General features: G+C 41.0%; 1 protein-coding gene across 1 annotated transcript in view; it reads right to left on the bottom strand.

Moving 5' to 3' along the window:
* Positions 1-9,714: 9,714 nt before the first annotated feature.
* Positions 9,715-18,002, bottom strand: part of tfap2d (transcription factor AP-2 delta (activating enhancer binding protein 2 delta)) — a 63,555-nt gene continuing 55,267 nt past the window's right edge. The window contains exons 7-8 of the mRNA XM_078400068.1: positions 17,600-17,713; positions 9,715-16,461 (exon numbers count right to left, since the gene is read on the bottom strand). Coding sequence (XP_078256194.1) covers positions 16,242-16,461; positions 17,600-17,713 — 334 coding nt within the window. The 3' untranslated portion in view covers positions 9,715-16,241. The remainder of the gene's footprint in view (positions 16,462-17,599; positions 17,714-18,002) is intronic.

The following is an 18,002-nucleotide window of genomic DNA, read 5'->3' as shown; positions in this document are numbered from 1 at the left end:
AGGGCAACTAGAGAGAGAGCAGGACCTCTCAGGAATCAAAGCGGTCACCTCTTTGTGGAACCACAGGAGATGGGCAAGGTCCTCAATGAGTATTTCTCTTCTGTATTTACTGGGAAGAAAGATAGTAGGATGGAGGAACTTGGGGCAGTCAATGAAGTGTCTTGGAAGCAGTCAGAGTTACCGTCCAAGAGTACTGAACGTACTATCATGAAGGCAGACAAATCTCCAGGGCCAGATCAGATATACCCAGGGACATTGTTGGAAACTGGAGAGGAAATTGTGGGAGCCCTGGCTGAAATTTACGAGTCATCTTTAAATACAGGAGAGGCGCCGGAAAACTGGAGGGTGGCAAATGTTGTGCCTCTTTTCAAGAAGGGCTGCAGGGAAAATGCTGGGAACGATAGAGTCGGTGAGCTTAACATCTGTAGCTGGAAAGTTACTAGAGAGTATTCTGAGGGATAGGTTATATAGGCATTTGGATGGGCAAGGGCTGATTAGGGATAGTCAGCATGGTTTTGTACGTGGGAGGTCGTGTCTCACAAATCTGATTGATTTTTTTGAAGACGTGACCAAAAAGGTCGATGTACATGGACTTCTGTAAGGCATTCGACACGGTTCGGCATGGTAGGTTGCTCTGGAAGGTTAGATTGCATGGGATCCAAGGAGAGATAGCTGAATGAATAGCAAATTGGCTCCATGGAAGGAAGCAGAGGGTGATGGTGGAAGGTTGCTTCTCAGGCTGGAGGCCTGTGACTAGTGTTGTGCCTCAGGATTCGGTGCTGGGGCCCGTTACTATTTGTCATCTACATCAATGATTTGGATAAGAACTTACAGGGCAAGATTAGCAAATTTGCTAATGATACAAAAGTGAGTGGTTTTGCAGACAGTGAAGATGTTTGTGAAAGATTGCAGCATGATCTGGATCGATTGGCCAGGTGGGCAGAGGAATGGTTGATGGAATTTAAATACAGAGAAGTGTGAGGTGTTGCATTTTGGGATGTCGAACAAGGGCAGGACCTACAACAGTAAATGGTAGGCCTCTGGGTAGTGTTGTAGAGCAAAGGGATCTAGGAATATAGGTGTATGGTTCTTGAAAGTCGAGTAGCAGGTGGATAAGGTGGTCAAAAAGGCTTTTGGCACTTTGGCCTTCATCAGTCAGAGTATTGTATAGAAGTTGGAAGGTCATGTTGCAGTCGTATAAGATGTTGGTGAGAATGCATTTCGAATATTGTGTTCAGTTCTGGGCACCATGTTATAGGAAAGATATTGTCAAGCTTGAAAGGGTTCAGAAAAGATTGATGAGGATGTTGCCAGGACTAGAGGGTGAGAGCTATAGGGAGAGATTGAGTAGGCTGTGTCTCTATTCCATGGAGCGCAGGAGGATGAGGGGTTATCTTATAGAGGTGTATAAAATCATGGGAGGAATAGATCGGGTAGATGCACAGAGTCTCTTGCCCAGAGTAGGGGAATTGAGAACCGAGGAGATGAAGGTGAAGGGGAAAAGATTTAATAGGAATCCGAGGAGTACCTTTTTCACACAAAGGGTGGTGGGTGTATGGAACAAGCTGCCAGAGGAGGTAGTTGCAGCCAGGGCCGTCTTAACGCATGGGCCTGATGGGCACTTGCCCGGGGCCCCACGAGCATAGGGGCCCCATGCTGATCTGTGTATGTTAAGTGACTTGCAATAAATAAATACTACTTTAAAAATGTAAGTTCAATAAGTGCTTTTTTCGCAACACTTTCGGTCCCTAAGTGTTTTTTTCGCAACATTTTCCATCCCTAAGTGCTTCTCACAGCGATCTGTTTCGCAACAATTAGCTCCCTAAGTGCTTTGCTTTTCCATCCCTAAGTGCTTCTCACAGCGATCTGTAAGTGCTTTTCGCAACAATGTAGCACCCCAAGTCCATCGCTAACTGCTTTTCGGTAAGTGCTTTTCGCCGGCACGACGGGGGGGGGGGGGCTGGTAGGGAAAGGGGGGTGGGGGAGAGTAACGGTGGGGGCGACGGGGAGGGTGGGAGGAAGAGAGTTGTCGTAGGGGCCCCAGTACACTGCTTTGCCCGGGGCCCATAATGCTGTAAAGACCTGGTTGCAGCTGGGACTATCCCTTCGTTTAAGAAACAGTTAGACAGACAGGTACAGGGATAGGACAGGTTTGGAGGGATATGGACTAAGCACAGGCAAGTGGGACTAGTGTAGCTGGGACATTGTTGGCCAGTATGGGCAAGTTGGGCCGAAGTGCCTGTTTCCACACTGTATCACTCTATGACTCTAACCCATAAAATACCTAGTTAGGAGGTGATCGTCTAAAAGGGAGAGATTAGGATTTAGCAATTCCACTCTGAGAATTTGTGAGATGGAGTAGATGAAAGTGTAGTAATGGAGAAAAGGCTAAAATGATACCCTGTGATGCATGTTGCAAATAAATCTTAATGAGATCTTGGGTGTTACCTGTTTAGTGGTACATTCAATCTCGGTGTCAATGAAAGAGTTATTTCACCCAATTGCAATACATGATCCCTATCAGAAATCATGGCATTGTATTAATATAAGCCATAAGCCATTTGTTTCTTTGCTGTGAGTATGGAAAGAAAATTAGTACCACTTTTGGGAGAAAATATAACATTTGGGAGACATCAACTGCAAAATTATTAGACATAAAAGGTGATTTTAAAAAAAATGGTAGACAGAGAGCAGACAGTGTGGTACAGCTGTAGAGTTGCTGACTACGATGCCAGAGACCAGCGTGACAATGGTGCTGTCCGTACGGAGTTTGTACTTTCTCCCTGTGAGCACATGGGTTTTCCCTGGGTGCTCTGGTTTCCTCCCACATACCAAAGATGTACAAGTTTGTAGGTTAATTGGGTTTGGTAACATTGTAAAATTGTCCCTAGTCTGTAGGATAGTGGTGTGCACGGGGATCACTGGTCAGTATGCCTCGGTTGGCCGAAGGGCCTGTTTCCCCACGGTATCTCTAGACTAAATTAAACTAAACTAAACTAAACTAAACTGAAAGAGTATTTTGATATGGAACCTATCAAAGAAAAGATACTGTCTGGGCTGCCACGTGACCACCTAGAGGCTAACCATCAGACACACACCCGGGTCTGATCACCCTGTGGTGGGCCTGCCTCGACTGAGGGTGTCTTGTGATAAAAGGCCGAAACACCCAGTGACGTTGAGGTACACAACTGAAGATGTGTCTGAATGGTAGCACCTAGTGGTCACCCCCAAGAACAACACCAGTCAATTGTAGTGCAAACCTTAGGGATTGTAACATCCAGTCCTACTAATCAATCTGCCAATGAATAGAGAGCAGTTGAGGCAATGACATCAATGCCTCAATGCATCGAAACCAAATGAAAGAGACTGCAGATGCTTGAATCAGGAGCAAAAAATAAACTACAAGGAACTCAGCGGGTCAGGCAGCTTCTGTGGAGGCAAGGGGTCAAGAATGTGTATCAGGACTATCCCTTTGTCTCCACATATTCTGCCTGACCTGTTGAGCTCTTCCAGCATTTAATTTTTTTTTTAAATTTTCCGATATTGTGTGTTTGTGGGTAACTCCACCTGTGGAAGTGTGTTTCAGAAATATTAATGGGAATGGTGCACTACTTTCGATCCAAAAATTACCGAACAGGTCATGATTGAATTTCCAGTGCGTACTTCTCATGGGAATGGCGGCTGCTTTTAGTACGGAGATGAGGAAAAACATTTTCAGTCAGAGAGTTGTGAATCTATGGCATTCTCTGCCTCAGAAGGCAGTGGAGGCCAATTCTCTGAATGCATTCAAGAGAGAGCTAGATAGAGCTCTTAAGGATAGCGGAGTCAGGGGGTATGGGGAGAAGGCAGGAACGGGGTACTGATTGAGAATGATCAGCCATGATCACATTGAATGGCGGTGCTGGCTCAAAGGGCCGAATGGCCTACTCCTGCACCTATTGTCTATTGTCTATTGTCTATTGCTGGATGTGTGCGGGAGAACCATGCATGTGAAGCAGTTCTTATTTTAATTCTTGCCAAAGGAAAGAGGACCACTGTAATCACAAATTCCAATCAAATTCATTCACATTTTATTTTGCTTTCAATGAGTGTGTTTCTGCATTATACAATTAAATGTAAGCAGTGATATACTTTTTGAAAATGCTCACAATTTAATGAAATCTAGAGGAAACTGAAATGTTCTCTGGTGATGTTTCAGGTCGAGACCCTTCTTCAGACTGAGATTCAGGGGAAATGGAAACACCATGACCTACTCCTGCACCTATTGTCTATTGTCTATTGTCAATAACCTAATCTAACGTAACCTAGTTTAACCTTTCCTAATCTAATCTAACGTAACCTAGTCTAAACTGTTTTGAGTTCATAAAATTTATAAAACTCACACTTTATTTTTCCCTATGGGCCTCAAAAATGTGCCAAATATATAATCTGGCTCTCATGTCGAAAAGCTTGGAGGCCCCTGCATTAGATCAATGTATTACCATTTCTCTGTGGGATTATGATGTTAATAAATAGAATGAAATAATAGCAAAAGGATTTCCTAGTATGGTGTGTTTACAATCTGTCAGTTTTCCACAACAATGTATTCATATTATAGATGAGGTTATGTTTTAATCTATGGAAACATTTTAATAAAAGAGATGGCACAAAGCTTTCAGGGATCAATCCTATTTCAATGTGCTTTGCAGAATGGTATGGAGCAGCATTAAACCCCTGTCCCAGTTAGGCGATGTTTTAGGTGACTACAGGAGACTAGGCTGTTGCCACACGGTCGCCGGGGTGTCGCCTGTATGGTCGTGAGTAGTCTCCAAAGAGTCATAGTGTTTTTCTGGTTGCCGCTGGATTTTGAAATGTTTAAATAATTTTGGCGACTGTTGGTTTGACGCCAATGATAGTACCTTAACGTCTCCTGACATAGATGCTGTCGTAGGTTGTCGCCAGATTGTCGCCAGGTGACGTAGGTTGTCGCCGGTGCTGACTTCGTTGAATTCCATTGGCGACTACCCACATCAACCGGCAACAGGTACCGGCAACAGGTACCGGCAACAGGTACCGGCAACAGGTACCGGCAACAGGTACCGGCAACAGGTACCGGCGTCAACACCTGTGGCCAAAATAATGTGAATTGTCCTCAGTTGTCGTAGCTTGTCGTAGCGTCGTGGGTAGACGTAGGTTGACTTCGGTTTTCATAGGTTGCTGCCTGTGTGGTCGTAGGTTGTCGTAGGTGTGGTCGTAGGTGGACGTCCTAAATCGCGACGATTGGGTTGCCGGTTGTCGGTAGCTTGCCGTAGCTTGACGTCGACTAGGTTGTAGGTTGTTGTAGCTTGTTGTAGACATTGTTATAGGGGGGGTCCAGTTGCCGTTTTATCCGTGAACTGCTATGACTTTTGAAGTCGCCGACAGTCGCCTAAAATAACACCTAAGTGGGACAGGCCCCTTATAGGCTTACTTAAAAATGAGATGTCAAACTGTTGAGGCAGCAACACTGGTCCATATGTATGCTAAACAGCAAAGGTACTGTGCAGTATACTGGGCTAAACTATCCTATGATCATTGGATCAGATTAAAGCATTAGAGTTTTGTCACATCTATTTGTGAATGGTGTTGGCTAATTAAACTGGCTCCAAAAACGTTTCTTCCATTGTAACAATGGCATGGCCTGTTGTGTGAGTACTAAAGTCAGGAGTGGTATTTAGCCATAAATGCCATGTGAATGAGTGAAGTGCCGAACACCATGGTAGTCAAACTGCATGGTCAGTTTAATATATTTAAGGTGAGAGGGGCAAAATTGAATGGGAATCTGAGAGGCAACCTTTTCACTCAATGGTAGGTGTATGGAACGAGCTGCCAGAGGAGGTATTTGAGACAATTATTGTAACAGGTTTTAAAAGACACTTGCTTAGGTACATGGGTATGGAAGGTTTAAAGGCATATGGGCCACATGGGACCAACTTAGATGGGGCATCTTCGGCGGCAGGGACGAATTGGGCCGAAGGGCCTGTTTCTGTACTGTATCACTCTATGACTTCTATGACTCTCTTAATAATGAGACAATTAAGCCAGTTGAATAAATTACACCATATCTTCATTTGCGAGGCAAATATCTCCCTGAGCCCTGAAATTACTCAGTGGCACTTAACTATTTCCGTTAAAGATCTCTCTGAGTTCTTCTTAGCCATGAAATTATATCATGCTCTGCTGAGTCCATTCCTGAACTTCTCTTAAGCTACCTTACACTCACATTACAAATGGTCTTCTCTTCAGAGGTGGCTTTCCGCCCCCTTTCAAATTGGCCACATTGTCCCAGCTTCCAAAAACCCTTCCATCCCTAATTCCTTGCAAACTACAGTGCCATTTCCAACCTTGTTTTTCTCTCTTCAACAGCAGAATTTAAAAAAACTTCTCAAACATGCACTCACAATTGTCCATACTTAAATCTATCAACTCAATCTTCATCTCCCTCAACAGTCTTATTCAAAGTTATACACATTGACCCCCATGATCCTGAACATTGTATTTTTTCATGGGAAACCTTTATTTGGAATTGTTGTGAGTTCTCCAATTTTTAGCTTCTTCAAATCTGGTCTCTTTTGAATACGTCACCCTTCTTTCACATTTACTCAATACCTGTAAAATACCCTTCTTAAAGCCCTTTGTCTTTTTAACTCCATCTCCTCCTTGGAGGCTCCTGCTACATTGCTATCCTAAACTTGATTCAATCCTATTAAAACAATATGAACTATTCTGAGCTCAATCAGGAGATATTAAACTTAATTCAAAAGGAAATGTGTCCCCAACTTAAGAAGGCTCAAGCACCAACAGCAATTAATCCTTAAACTTCAGGTCTCAGTATGTGCCATGGACAAAATGGATAAGGCTGTACGAGGAATTAATTGCAGTGGCAGAGGATTCTGACGAGCATCTCGGTTGCAAATAAAGTTCTTCAAAACAATACTTTTAACATTCCTGACTTAGGAGAAGGATTAACCAAATAGTGAAAGGCTTGGATAGAGTGGATGTGGAGAGGACATTTCCACTAGCGGGAGAATCTACGATAAGAGCCAATAACCTCAGAATAAAAGAATAGACCTTCAGAAAGGAGATGAGGAGGAATTTCTTTAGGCAGAGGGTGGTGAATCTATGGAATTCATTGCCACAGAAGGCTGTGGAGTCCAAGTCAATGGATATTTTTAAGGCAGAGATTGATTGACTGTTGATTATTATTGTTGTCAGAGGTTATGGGGAGAAGGCAGGGGGATGGGGTTGAGAGGGAAAGATAGATCAGCCACGATTCAATGGAGGAGTAGACTTGGTGGGCCGAATGGCCTAATTCTATTCCTATAACTTATGAACTTATGAACTTTAGGGGTTTTGTTGCTCAACATTTCAGGCTGAACACCTGCCCTGCTCCTCGAGGACACATTTAGAAAAGAAGCACTTCAAGCTGCATTAGATATATATTCAAGAATCTTAATTCCTGTTCAGAGCATCCACTCAAGAGACACAAAATACAAACCTGAGGAATCTAACACTGAGACTAAAAAGATAACTAAAAAGGCAATATGGGGAGAAAAGATGAGGTACGAGGGTAAGCCAGCCAATAATATAAAGGAGGATAGTAAAAGCTTTTTTAGGTATGTGAAGAGAACAAAAATAGTCAAGGCAAATGTGGATCCCTTGAAGACAGAAGCAGGGGAATTTATTATGGGGAACAAGGAAATGGCAGACGAGTTGAACCGGTACTTTGGATCTGTCTTCACTAAGGAAGATACAAACAATCTCCCAGACGTTCTAGTGACCAGAGATCCTAGGGTGATTGAGGAACTGAAGGAAATTCACATTAGGCAGGAAACGGTGTTGGGTAGACTTGTGGGACTGAAGACCGATAAATCCCCAGGGCCTGATGGTCGGCATCCCAAGGTACTTAAGGAGGTGGCTCTAGAAATTGTGGACGCATTGGTGATCATTTTCCAATGTTCTATAGATTTAGGATCAGTTCCTGTGGATTGGAGGGTAGTTAATGTTATCCCACTTTTTAAGAAAGGAGGGAGAGAGAAAACGGGAAATTATAGACCAGTTAGTCTGACATCAGTGATGAGGAAGATGCTGGAGTCAATTATAAAAGACAAAATTGCGGAGCATTTGGATAGCAGTAACAGGATCGTTCCGAGTCAGCAGGGGAAATCATGCTTGACTAATCTTCTGGAATTTTTTGAGGATGTAACTAGGAAAATTGACAGGGGAGAGCCAGTCGATGTGGTGTACCTTGACTTTCAGAAAGCCTTCGACAAGGTCCCACGTAGGAAATTAATGGGCAAAATTAGAGCACACGGTATTGGGGGTAGGGTACTGACATGGATAGAAAATTGGTTGGCAGACAGAAAGCAAAGAGTGGGGATAAATGGGTCCCTTTCAGAATGGCAGGCAATGACTAGTGGGGTACCGCAAGGCTCGGTGCTGGGACCGCAGCTATTTACGATATACATTAATGACTTGGATGAAGGGATTAAAAGTACCATTAGCAAATTTGAAGATGACACAAAGCTGGGTGGCAGTGTGAACTGTGAGGAAGATGCTTTGGGGTTGCAGGGTGACTTGGACAGGTTGTGTGAGTGGGCGGATGCATGGCAGATGCAGTTTAATGTGGATAAGTGTGAGGTTATCCACTTTGGTGGTAAGAATAGGAAGGCAGATTATTATCTGAATGGTGTCAAATAAGGAAAAGGGGACGTACAACGAGATCTGGGTGTCCTAGTACATCAGTCACTGAAAGGAAGCATGCAGGTAAGGCAGTCAGTGTAGAAAGCCGATGGAATGTTGGCCTTCATAACGAGGAGTTAATTATAGGAGCAAAGAGGTCCTTCTGCAGTTGTACAGGGCCCTAGTGAGACCGCACCTGGAGTACTGTGTGCAGTTTTGATCTCCAAATTTGAGGAAGGATATGCTTGCTATTGAGGGCGTGCAGCGTAGGTTTACTAGGTTAATTCCCGGAATGGCGGGACTGTCATATGTTGAAAGACTGGAGTGACTAGGCTTGTATACACTGGAATTTAGAAGGATGAGATGGGATCTTATCGAAACATATAAGATTATTAAGGGGTTGGACATGTTAGAGGCAGGAAACATGTTCCCAATGTTGGGGGAGTCCAGAACCAGGGGCCACAGTTTAAGAATAAGGGGTAGGCCATTTAGAACGGAGATGAGGAAAAACCTTTTCAGTCAGAGTTATAAATCTGTGGAATTCTCTGCCTCAGAAGGCAGTGGAGGCCAATTCTCCGGATGCATTCAAGAGAGAGCTAGATAGAGCTCTTAAGGATAGCAGAGCCAGGGTGTATGGGGAGAATGCAGGAACGGGGTACTGATTGAGAATGATCAGCCATAATCACATTGAATGGTGGTGCTTGCTCGAAGGGCCGAATGGCCTACACCTGCACCTATTGTCTATTGAGACTATAGCACAGGCAAATACATTTTTTTGGTGAAACAAACAATCATTTTCATCCCAATATTTCTTTCATTTGCTTATGTTGATTTGCCTGGAACATTTCAATGATTGATGCTCTTGCAAAAATCTCAGTGTAGGCTAGTATTGTTGCAAAAGTATAAGATTGAAATCTTGGTCTGAATAGAAAGATAGAATGAAATGACTTTTTACCTTCATGTTGGACAACATTTAGAACTTTTGTTGTTTATTTGTGAACAAGTGCACACATATATTAGATTACAAATACAACAGTTCATGTACAATACATATTATAGAATGCAACAGTAGAAAAAAAAACAGCCAGCACTGTGCAAGCTGCTACATTTCTTTAATTTACATTAAGAAAACCAAGCTTTCAGTCTGCCAAAAACCCTGATTACCACTGTGCATTAACCAAATCTCATAGGCAACTCATCAGACCACAAGCTATTTTATCCCTCCATGTTCTGGATGTTTAGCAATTCATTAAGAATGGCATTGCCATTTTGAAACCACTTAAAATATTATTTTTTTATTCTAATTTTCTTACATCAGGTATGGGGATACGTTCTTTGTGCTATTGGAATCTTTTATTTACAATTTTCCTTAAATCGTCTCTACTCTTCGTTGGTTCCATTTGTCAATGCCTTTGTAAGGGACGGGCATGCAGACTAGGCTGTGGCTTTGTGAACATTACTAACTGAATTGCATGGTTGGGTCAATGAAGGTCAACGTGGTGCCAGGGTTGAAAGAGGGGGCATTCCTTCTCTGTTCTCAGAGCTGGCTGAGTGAGTCAAAGGCCTTTCATATCGTGGGTGGAGCATCAAAGTGGCAGATTATTCTCACATGTAAATCTATGGTCTTTAGATTCCCTCGCTGTCCTACCTGGACTAGTGCTTAATGTCGTTTGCCTGTGAAACCTTCATGTTTTAATAATATAGCAAACACAAAAGTGAAAAAAGTGCAAGAATGAATGGTGGTTAGGAGGGAGGATATAAAATTTGACATGAAGTAGACACAAAATGCTGGAGTATCTCAGAGGGTCAGGCAGCGTCTCCTGGAGAAAAGGAATAGGCGACGTTTCTGGTCAGTCCCTTCTTCAGATTCATATAAATATGACACAGTGGGCTGTGCTGGGCATTATAAAGCTGTGATACTTGGCTGATGAGAAGGATAACCATTCCAAGTTAATGAGGCTAACCACTTTTAATTTCAGTTTTAAACAGTTTTTTTGTTTTGTTGGGATATACAAGTAACTAAATGGTATAGGACACTGGTGATATTCAGAACTCATTTCCAGGAAGCAAAATCTTCCAAGGAAAACATTTCTTTAGGTAGTAGTCATAAATTCTGGTGGAAGTATTTATTTCTCAGAGTTGTACCCTATAAGGTCTTTCAGTCTGCTATTGTAATTGATAATACTTATTGTTCAAGGCCTAAATCAGATTCGGCCATCCAGAGTCCCAAGCCTTTGAAATAAATCAAAATTAAATCAAATTAATTAAAACAAACTTTGCTGAGTAGCCTAAATGGATTTAAAAATAGCAATATATTTTCTCCATTAAAGCTTACTCCTGACACAGCATGCAACAAAATGGCTTTTCAGCTAAGCACAAATAACATGGTTCATTATTATGGGAATTATAATGCGGCAGGATCCTTTTTATTGTATTTCTATATGCAGTTGTAGATCAATAAAGAGTGTGCTTATTGATAAGAAGTATGATAAAATATGAGTGTTCTGACACCTGTTGTAATCTTCTTCCTATGAACAAGGGTAGGAACCAAAGGCTACATTCTTTACGAAGATAGACACAAAAAGCTGGAGTAACTCAACGGGTCAGGCAGCATCTCTGGAGAAAAGGGACATTCTTTACTCTGTCCCTTCTACTCTGTCTCAACTTTGGTGTTCACCTTCACTAAAAATAAGTGAATAAGTCAACAGGAAAATTCAGATTCCATTGAGGAAGCCTTGCCACCTACAGTGCATTTATGACACTGAATGTTTTCACTTTACTTTTCTTGACTTTCTTTCCTCCATCTCCCAAGGTCATTCTGTCTCAATCTGCTGCAATGCCACCTAGCTCTAATAACCTCGAGGATGAACAACATATTAAAAAATATGAAGCTTACTTGGCTTTCAGCTGTATTCACAAAGAGAAAAAGTCCATGGCCAGATGGCTATGCATTAAATTTCAACAGATTAGCTTTGGATAATTATCTATTTTCACTTGACAAATCATTGTTTGGAAAATAGCCCATAACTAATAATAAAGCTCACAGTTTACTTAAAAGATACTTAATTCAAGTGTTTGTTGTACAAGTAATACATTTTGAGTTTGATTTAGTAAACCAATATCATTCATTTATATTGCCTGTCTAAGGCAGATAAATTAACAAAACCTTTGATAGAGAGGTGAAACAGGAGTGATGATGAGATGGGATGGGCTAAAAGGGAAAAATTGAAAAAAGAGTAATTCAAGGATGTTTTGCCTCGAATCAACGATTTAGAACTGCAGATTAATGCACAGAATAATGATAATCATTTATCGTTCAATCTCTTGTTTGATGATATCCATTGGCATAATTTTAGTTTAGTTTAGAGATACAACGTGAAAACAAGCCCTTCGGCCCACCAGCGACTAGGATAGTGCTAGTACACTAGCACTATCCTACACACCAGGGACAATTTACAATTTACAGAAGCCAATTAACCTACAAACCTGTACGTCTTTGGATTGTGGGAGGAAACTGGAGCTTTCGGAGAAAACGTACACAGTCACAGGGAGAATGTACAAACTCTGTGCAGACTACACCCACAGTCATGATTGAACCTGGGTCTCAGGCATCGTGAGGCAGCAACTCTATCACAGCCCCATTATGCTGCCTATAATGGGTGAGTAACATTTAGTGCAAAACATATTTGAATTTTAGAGATGAAACCAGGGACAAAATGGGAAAAAAGTTGATTGACTTGAAAAAAAATGGGCAAACACCCTACTAGTAGAAAGGTTGAAATACAGACAGAGGCAGGAAATGCTATAGTGGGAGAAGATTTGGAGTGAAATAGGAAACAAAATATTTGTATGATTTCCTTCAACCTCAACAGATTGTCATGGAGGAAGATAAGACATTGTACAAAGGAACAAACTTTATACCATGGCATGAAAATGGCAGAATTAACTTCCAACTCATCACACAATCTTTTCCCTAGCCATCACTAACTCCAATCATTCACCGATTGTTTCATCATGCCCCATGGATATCATCACAGAGACAAGGGAAGTGATGGGGTGAAGTTTGCTTATTCTCAATATCCAAATTGAAGTCTATACTTGTTAATATGGACATAGCAACCTGTAATGATATGTTGTTACAGGGGACGACATGCTGGCGCAGTGGTAGACTTGCTGCCTTACAGCACCAGAGACACGAGCTCGATCCTGACTAAGGGTGCTGTCTGTACAGAGTTTGCATGTTCTCCCCATGACCGCGTGGGTTTTCCCAAGGTGCTCCGGTTTCAAAGTCGTACAAGCTTGTAAGTCAATTGACATTGGTAGAAAAAAACTGTAAATTGCCACTAGTATATAGGATAGTGCTAGCATACAGGGATTGCTGGTCAGCGCAGACCCGGTGGGCCTAAAGGCCTGTTTCCATGCTGTATCTCTAAACTAAACTAAACTAAACTAAACTAAACTAAACTAAACTAAACTAAACTAAACTAAACTAAACTAAACTAAACTAAACTAAACTAAATTACATCATTAGGCCCAAGATATAAATTAGAGTGATCAGGCTTTTAAGGAAAGATGAAGACCAGAGAGGTATTATGGGACCACAAAGAAAAAATGCTTCTGCAGATGTGCCTACTATATTTGAAAAGGGAGGAGTGAAACCATACAAAGTAAATACTGTTGAGGAAAGATGGTGCAGGATAATAGTCAGTGGCACAGTGGCACAGTTGTTACTGCTGCTGCCTGATAGCTCCAGAGCACAAGGTTCAATCTTGACTTTGTGTGGTGTTTGTTAGTTCTCCCCGTGACTGCATGGGCTTCCCCTAGGTTTCTTCCTACATGCCAGAAATGTGCTGCTTTGAAGGTTATTTATCTATTGCAATTTGTCCCTAGGGCAGATGAGTGGTTGGAAAATTGTGGGCGTTTGAGAAGGGAAAATGGGATAATTATAGATTTTGATTATTAGTGTAGGATGAACGTTGCTGTTTATTCCATGATGTATAACTCTAACAGTGCAGCAATGTCATGGAGAACAGCAAATGGAAAAATATTTTCACTGAATGGGTCTAATAGATATGTGCCAAAAGTAACCTGGAACAGGAAAACAGAATTATTTAAAGTTTGCTTGGAATTTGACACTAAATCTTTGCGGAAAAGTCCTTTTTTTTTTAATACAGACCAACTCTGGATTACAAAACACCCAACTTATAGCTGCCGCTACATATGAATGAGCCTTCATTATTAAAAAAATATCAAGTTCAAAAGTCTGACGTACATCTATTCATTCCTTTGAGCAGCAAAACTAGTTTCTCTCTCTCTCCGTTTACATAACTATTCATTCTTAACACTCTTGTGCGCTTCTGGTGACATTCATTGCAATGGAGGTAAGGTATCACATAGAGTTATTCTTATGAATCTTCTGACTTATCGACAAAATCAACTCATGGATATCTGTAAAAACGGAACCCGGTCATTATTGGGGACAACCTGGATTTATTTATTCACAGGATGATAGCAAGGTAAGAATCTATTCCCTTTCCTTAAATACTACTGAGCTTAATGGTAAACAAGGCCATTTCAGAGAGCAGTTATATAGTCATAGAGTGATACAATGTGGAAACAGACCCTTTGGCCCAACTTGCCCACACTGGCCAACATGTCCCAGCTACACTAGTCCCACCTGCCTGCGCCTGGTCTATATCCCTCCAAACCTGTCCTATCCATGTACCTGTCCAACTGCTTCTTAAACGATGGGATAGTCCCAGCCTCAACTACCTCCTCTGGCAGCTTGTTCCATACACCCACCACCCTTTGTGTGAAAAAGTTACCCCTCAGATTCCTATTTAATATTTTCCCCTTCACCTTGAACCTATGTCCTCTGGCCCTCGATTCCCTTACCCTAGGCAAAAGATTCTGTGCATCTATCCGATCTATTTCTCTCATGAAAAGTTAAAAGTCAATTGCATTGCTGCAGGCCTGTAATCACAAAAAAAGCCAGATGAAAAAAAGATTTCAGATACACTTCCTGGTGGACAATAGTAAACTAATGGCCTTGAAGGTTTTTTTTTTTGTTGCCAATCCAGATTCACCATTGCTAACATTAAAAACAAATAAACAGAATTTAAGCTTATCAGCTGCCTTGGAGGGATTCGAACTCTTGCTTCCAGATCACCAGTTCTGGCCACTGAATGTTAGGATAGAAACATAACTTTTCTGCATATCCTTTAAAAACATAAAATTGTAAAGCGTTGTCTTGGCATTTCATGTATGTAAATAAGTCTGCTGGTCATAGAGCCTGACCAGGCACTTTAAATAATAAGTTTATAAAAGGAATGCACATACTGGAAATCTGAAAGAAATTAACCTTGTTTAAAAAATGCACAGAGCTACCTGATCATTGATGGGTGGAGATTAATAGTTAAATATTTAAGATACATGTGAGCTCTATTGAAATGTTTAATGCAAAGTAAGAGCCTTCCCTTTTCCTTGGATGCATCTGGTCATTTTCCTTTCTTTTGGAATGCAATAATCTGTCTTCAAATGATGCAAGTTAAAATGCCAATACTTTTTCAGATTTAAAAAAAAAAATTAAACAACATTTCCCTAAGAATCAGTTCAATCTGTATGAAATAATAAGTAGCTTTAAGTCCCACTAAGTTCAAAATATGCTGAGATATCAACCTCAACAGTGTTACTTTCACATATGTAACACTGTAAGGTGCAGTTACCGAATTTCAATTGAACTAAAACAAATCCAATATTAGGCTCAAATTGAAGACTAAAGGAATTGCAGATGTTGGTTTACAACAAAAAAAAAAGACACAATGTGCTGGAGTAACTCAGTGTGTCTGTTGGCATTTCTGGAGAACATGCTAGGTGATGTTTCAGGTCGGGATCCATCTTGCATGGAGGTCATATTGCCAGCTATGTGATACGATGATTTCTGTCATAATAATGTTTGACTTCTAACATATGATATCATTCCAAGTGGTTCATCTACTCGTTATAATAATTGAAGTCAGTAAAATAATTTGAACGTTTAACTGCCTTTGTTTCACTGTCCAGTTGTGCACACAAGTGGAAATGTGGTCAGTTTAAAAGTCTGCAGCTGTTTCAGTCTTTGCTTACTGCGACTTTGTTGGTCAGAACTTAAACAGACAGGACTCTGGTTGGAGCTACGCCTGCAAAAGTGGAAGTTTCCTTGTTTGTGTCGGGTGGCCGGCGCCACCACATTCCTAAGAATTTGGAGGTCAAATCATATAACATGATGTGAATGTCGAGCTGGTTTATGGCACATTGCGTAGGTCGTTAACTGAAAGAAGATACTGCACTTTTGTATCCAGTGGTTAAATTGTATTGTGCATCACTATAAACACTATATAAACAGCACGACTGTGCACAAAATATTTCAGTATTGTAAAAATAGTGACTCCCACATTGAGCTTTCGTTCCCTTCCTTCTAGTCTTCCTACAAGAGATACAGACCAATTAAGTGGACTTCAACAGCAGGAAGGCTCTGGCTGACCAAAGTTCATTCACTGAGTTCATTCCGTTTTCTCGATTTTCCCATCTTTTTGAGATGGCTCCAAGCTCTTCCGCAGTGATCCTTTTTCTGTGTTGCTATTGCCCTGGCCATTGTCTGGTGAAGCTCCGTTTTTAGTAACCGTGTGCTTATCCAGATAAGTGAGCATTTCACTCAGGACAGTTTGGAAGGTACTGAGGGTAGCACAGATAGCAGGGGTGCCGAATCCATGTGTGATCAGGCTGTGTCAAGGAATTTAAAACAGGACAGTCAACATCCAATTTGATCTTACATTCACAATGCAAAATCATTATTACAATTAAAACTGTTTTTAAAAGTGCATCATTATAAACCATGTTTTCAACAATGCCTCAATGAAAGTCAGCACAAGGATCTTAACCAAATAAATATAATATGTTTGGTTGACATCATTTACCATAGGTAATGTTAGAATGAAGTAAATAATCACCAAGCTTTATCAATACATAAATATCACAAACCTTTGCCTGAGCACAGTTAGAAAGGGTCTTTGATCCTATCACTACAAATATCATTAGAGCACTAAGCCATTAGCCATATTGTAGATAGACATAAAATGCTGGCGTAACTCAGCAGGACAGGCAGCATCTCTGGATAAAAGAAATAGGTGACGTTTCAGCTTGAGACGCTTCTTCAAACTGAGCGCCAGGGGCGAGGGTTACGGAGATAAGGAAGTGTAAGAGATCAAAAGAGATGATGATAAAAGGAAAATGTAGAATAGATCTGCAGTTCCATCTGCAGTTCCTTCCTACACATTAGCCGTATTGTGTTGCATCTTATATTAATACTATTATCAATAGTACTACTATCAATCTGCTATGCCATAGGCTTCAAGGGAAGTAAATAAATTCTTACTGGAAGGTTTCCTTGTGCATGACCATGCATTCAGATTCATTATTTAATCAAGCTATTTCCCATGCAGTCAACGGTGTTTTTGTGAGGCAGCCAAGAGCCTCACATAGAGAAGAATATTGGGGTTAGTTTTGAGGATGGGATAAGGCGGTGAGTAAGAGTTTCTCTCTGCTTGGTTTGACTTTTTTTGGAACAACCGGAAGTTGTAGGTTTGACTGGGCTGGATGTGCCTTTGTCATGCCAAAATCTGATGCCCAGCTTGATGTCAATCTTCTTGTTATGAAACCTTTTTCATTATATTTTGGCACAATTTTAAACCAATTCAGTATGCAACAATAGTTAACTATAGTGAATTATACGCTATACATAAATTGCACAGATTAGTGAACTACTTGAGCAACCATTTTCATGTTAGGCTTTCACGCGAGATTTGCTTAATTGAAAATAAAATGGCTATTTATTCAGAAATGCGACAAGATAATCAAGTACCTAAAATGCGTTAAATGTCTCTGAATGTCGAGGTCTAGAATTGGAGTTGGTCTCGAAGATCCCAGAGGTGATCTGTCCTGGCTTAAGAGGTCTTGAAATTCCTTACAGATTTGTCTATAAAATAAGAAAGAACATAATTTGTGAAAGCATTGTGATGAATGTATCTTACACTCACTTTTCCTTTGGGAGCTTCCAACCAATTTGGTTTTGTTGACCTTATGCAGAAAAGTTCAGGAAAACTCAACAGTGAAAGGGCACAGTAAACTAGTTCATAAAATAAATTATTTTTATTGTACATTACTCGCGTAATGTTGCTGGCAAAGTCGGCATTTATTGTTTATCGCTAATTGGCCCTGAACTGAACAAATAATTAAGAACTAACTACAAGGGTGGGTCCATAGTC

The sequence above is a fragment of the Rhinoraja longicauda genome, chromosome 5 (assembly GCF_053455715.1).
Source record: "Rhinoraja longicauda isolate Sanriku21f chromosome 5, sRhiLon1.1, whole genome shotgun sequence".
Lineage (NCBI taxonomy): Eukaryota > Metazoa > Chordata > Chondrichthyes > Rajiformes > Arhynchobatidae > Rhinoraja > Rhinoraja longicauda.
The sequence above is the reverse complement of the archived record's forward strand: the minus strand, read 5'-3'. Positions and strand labels throughout refer to the sequence as shown.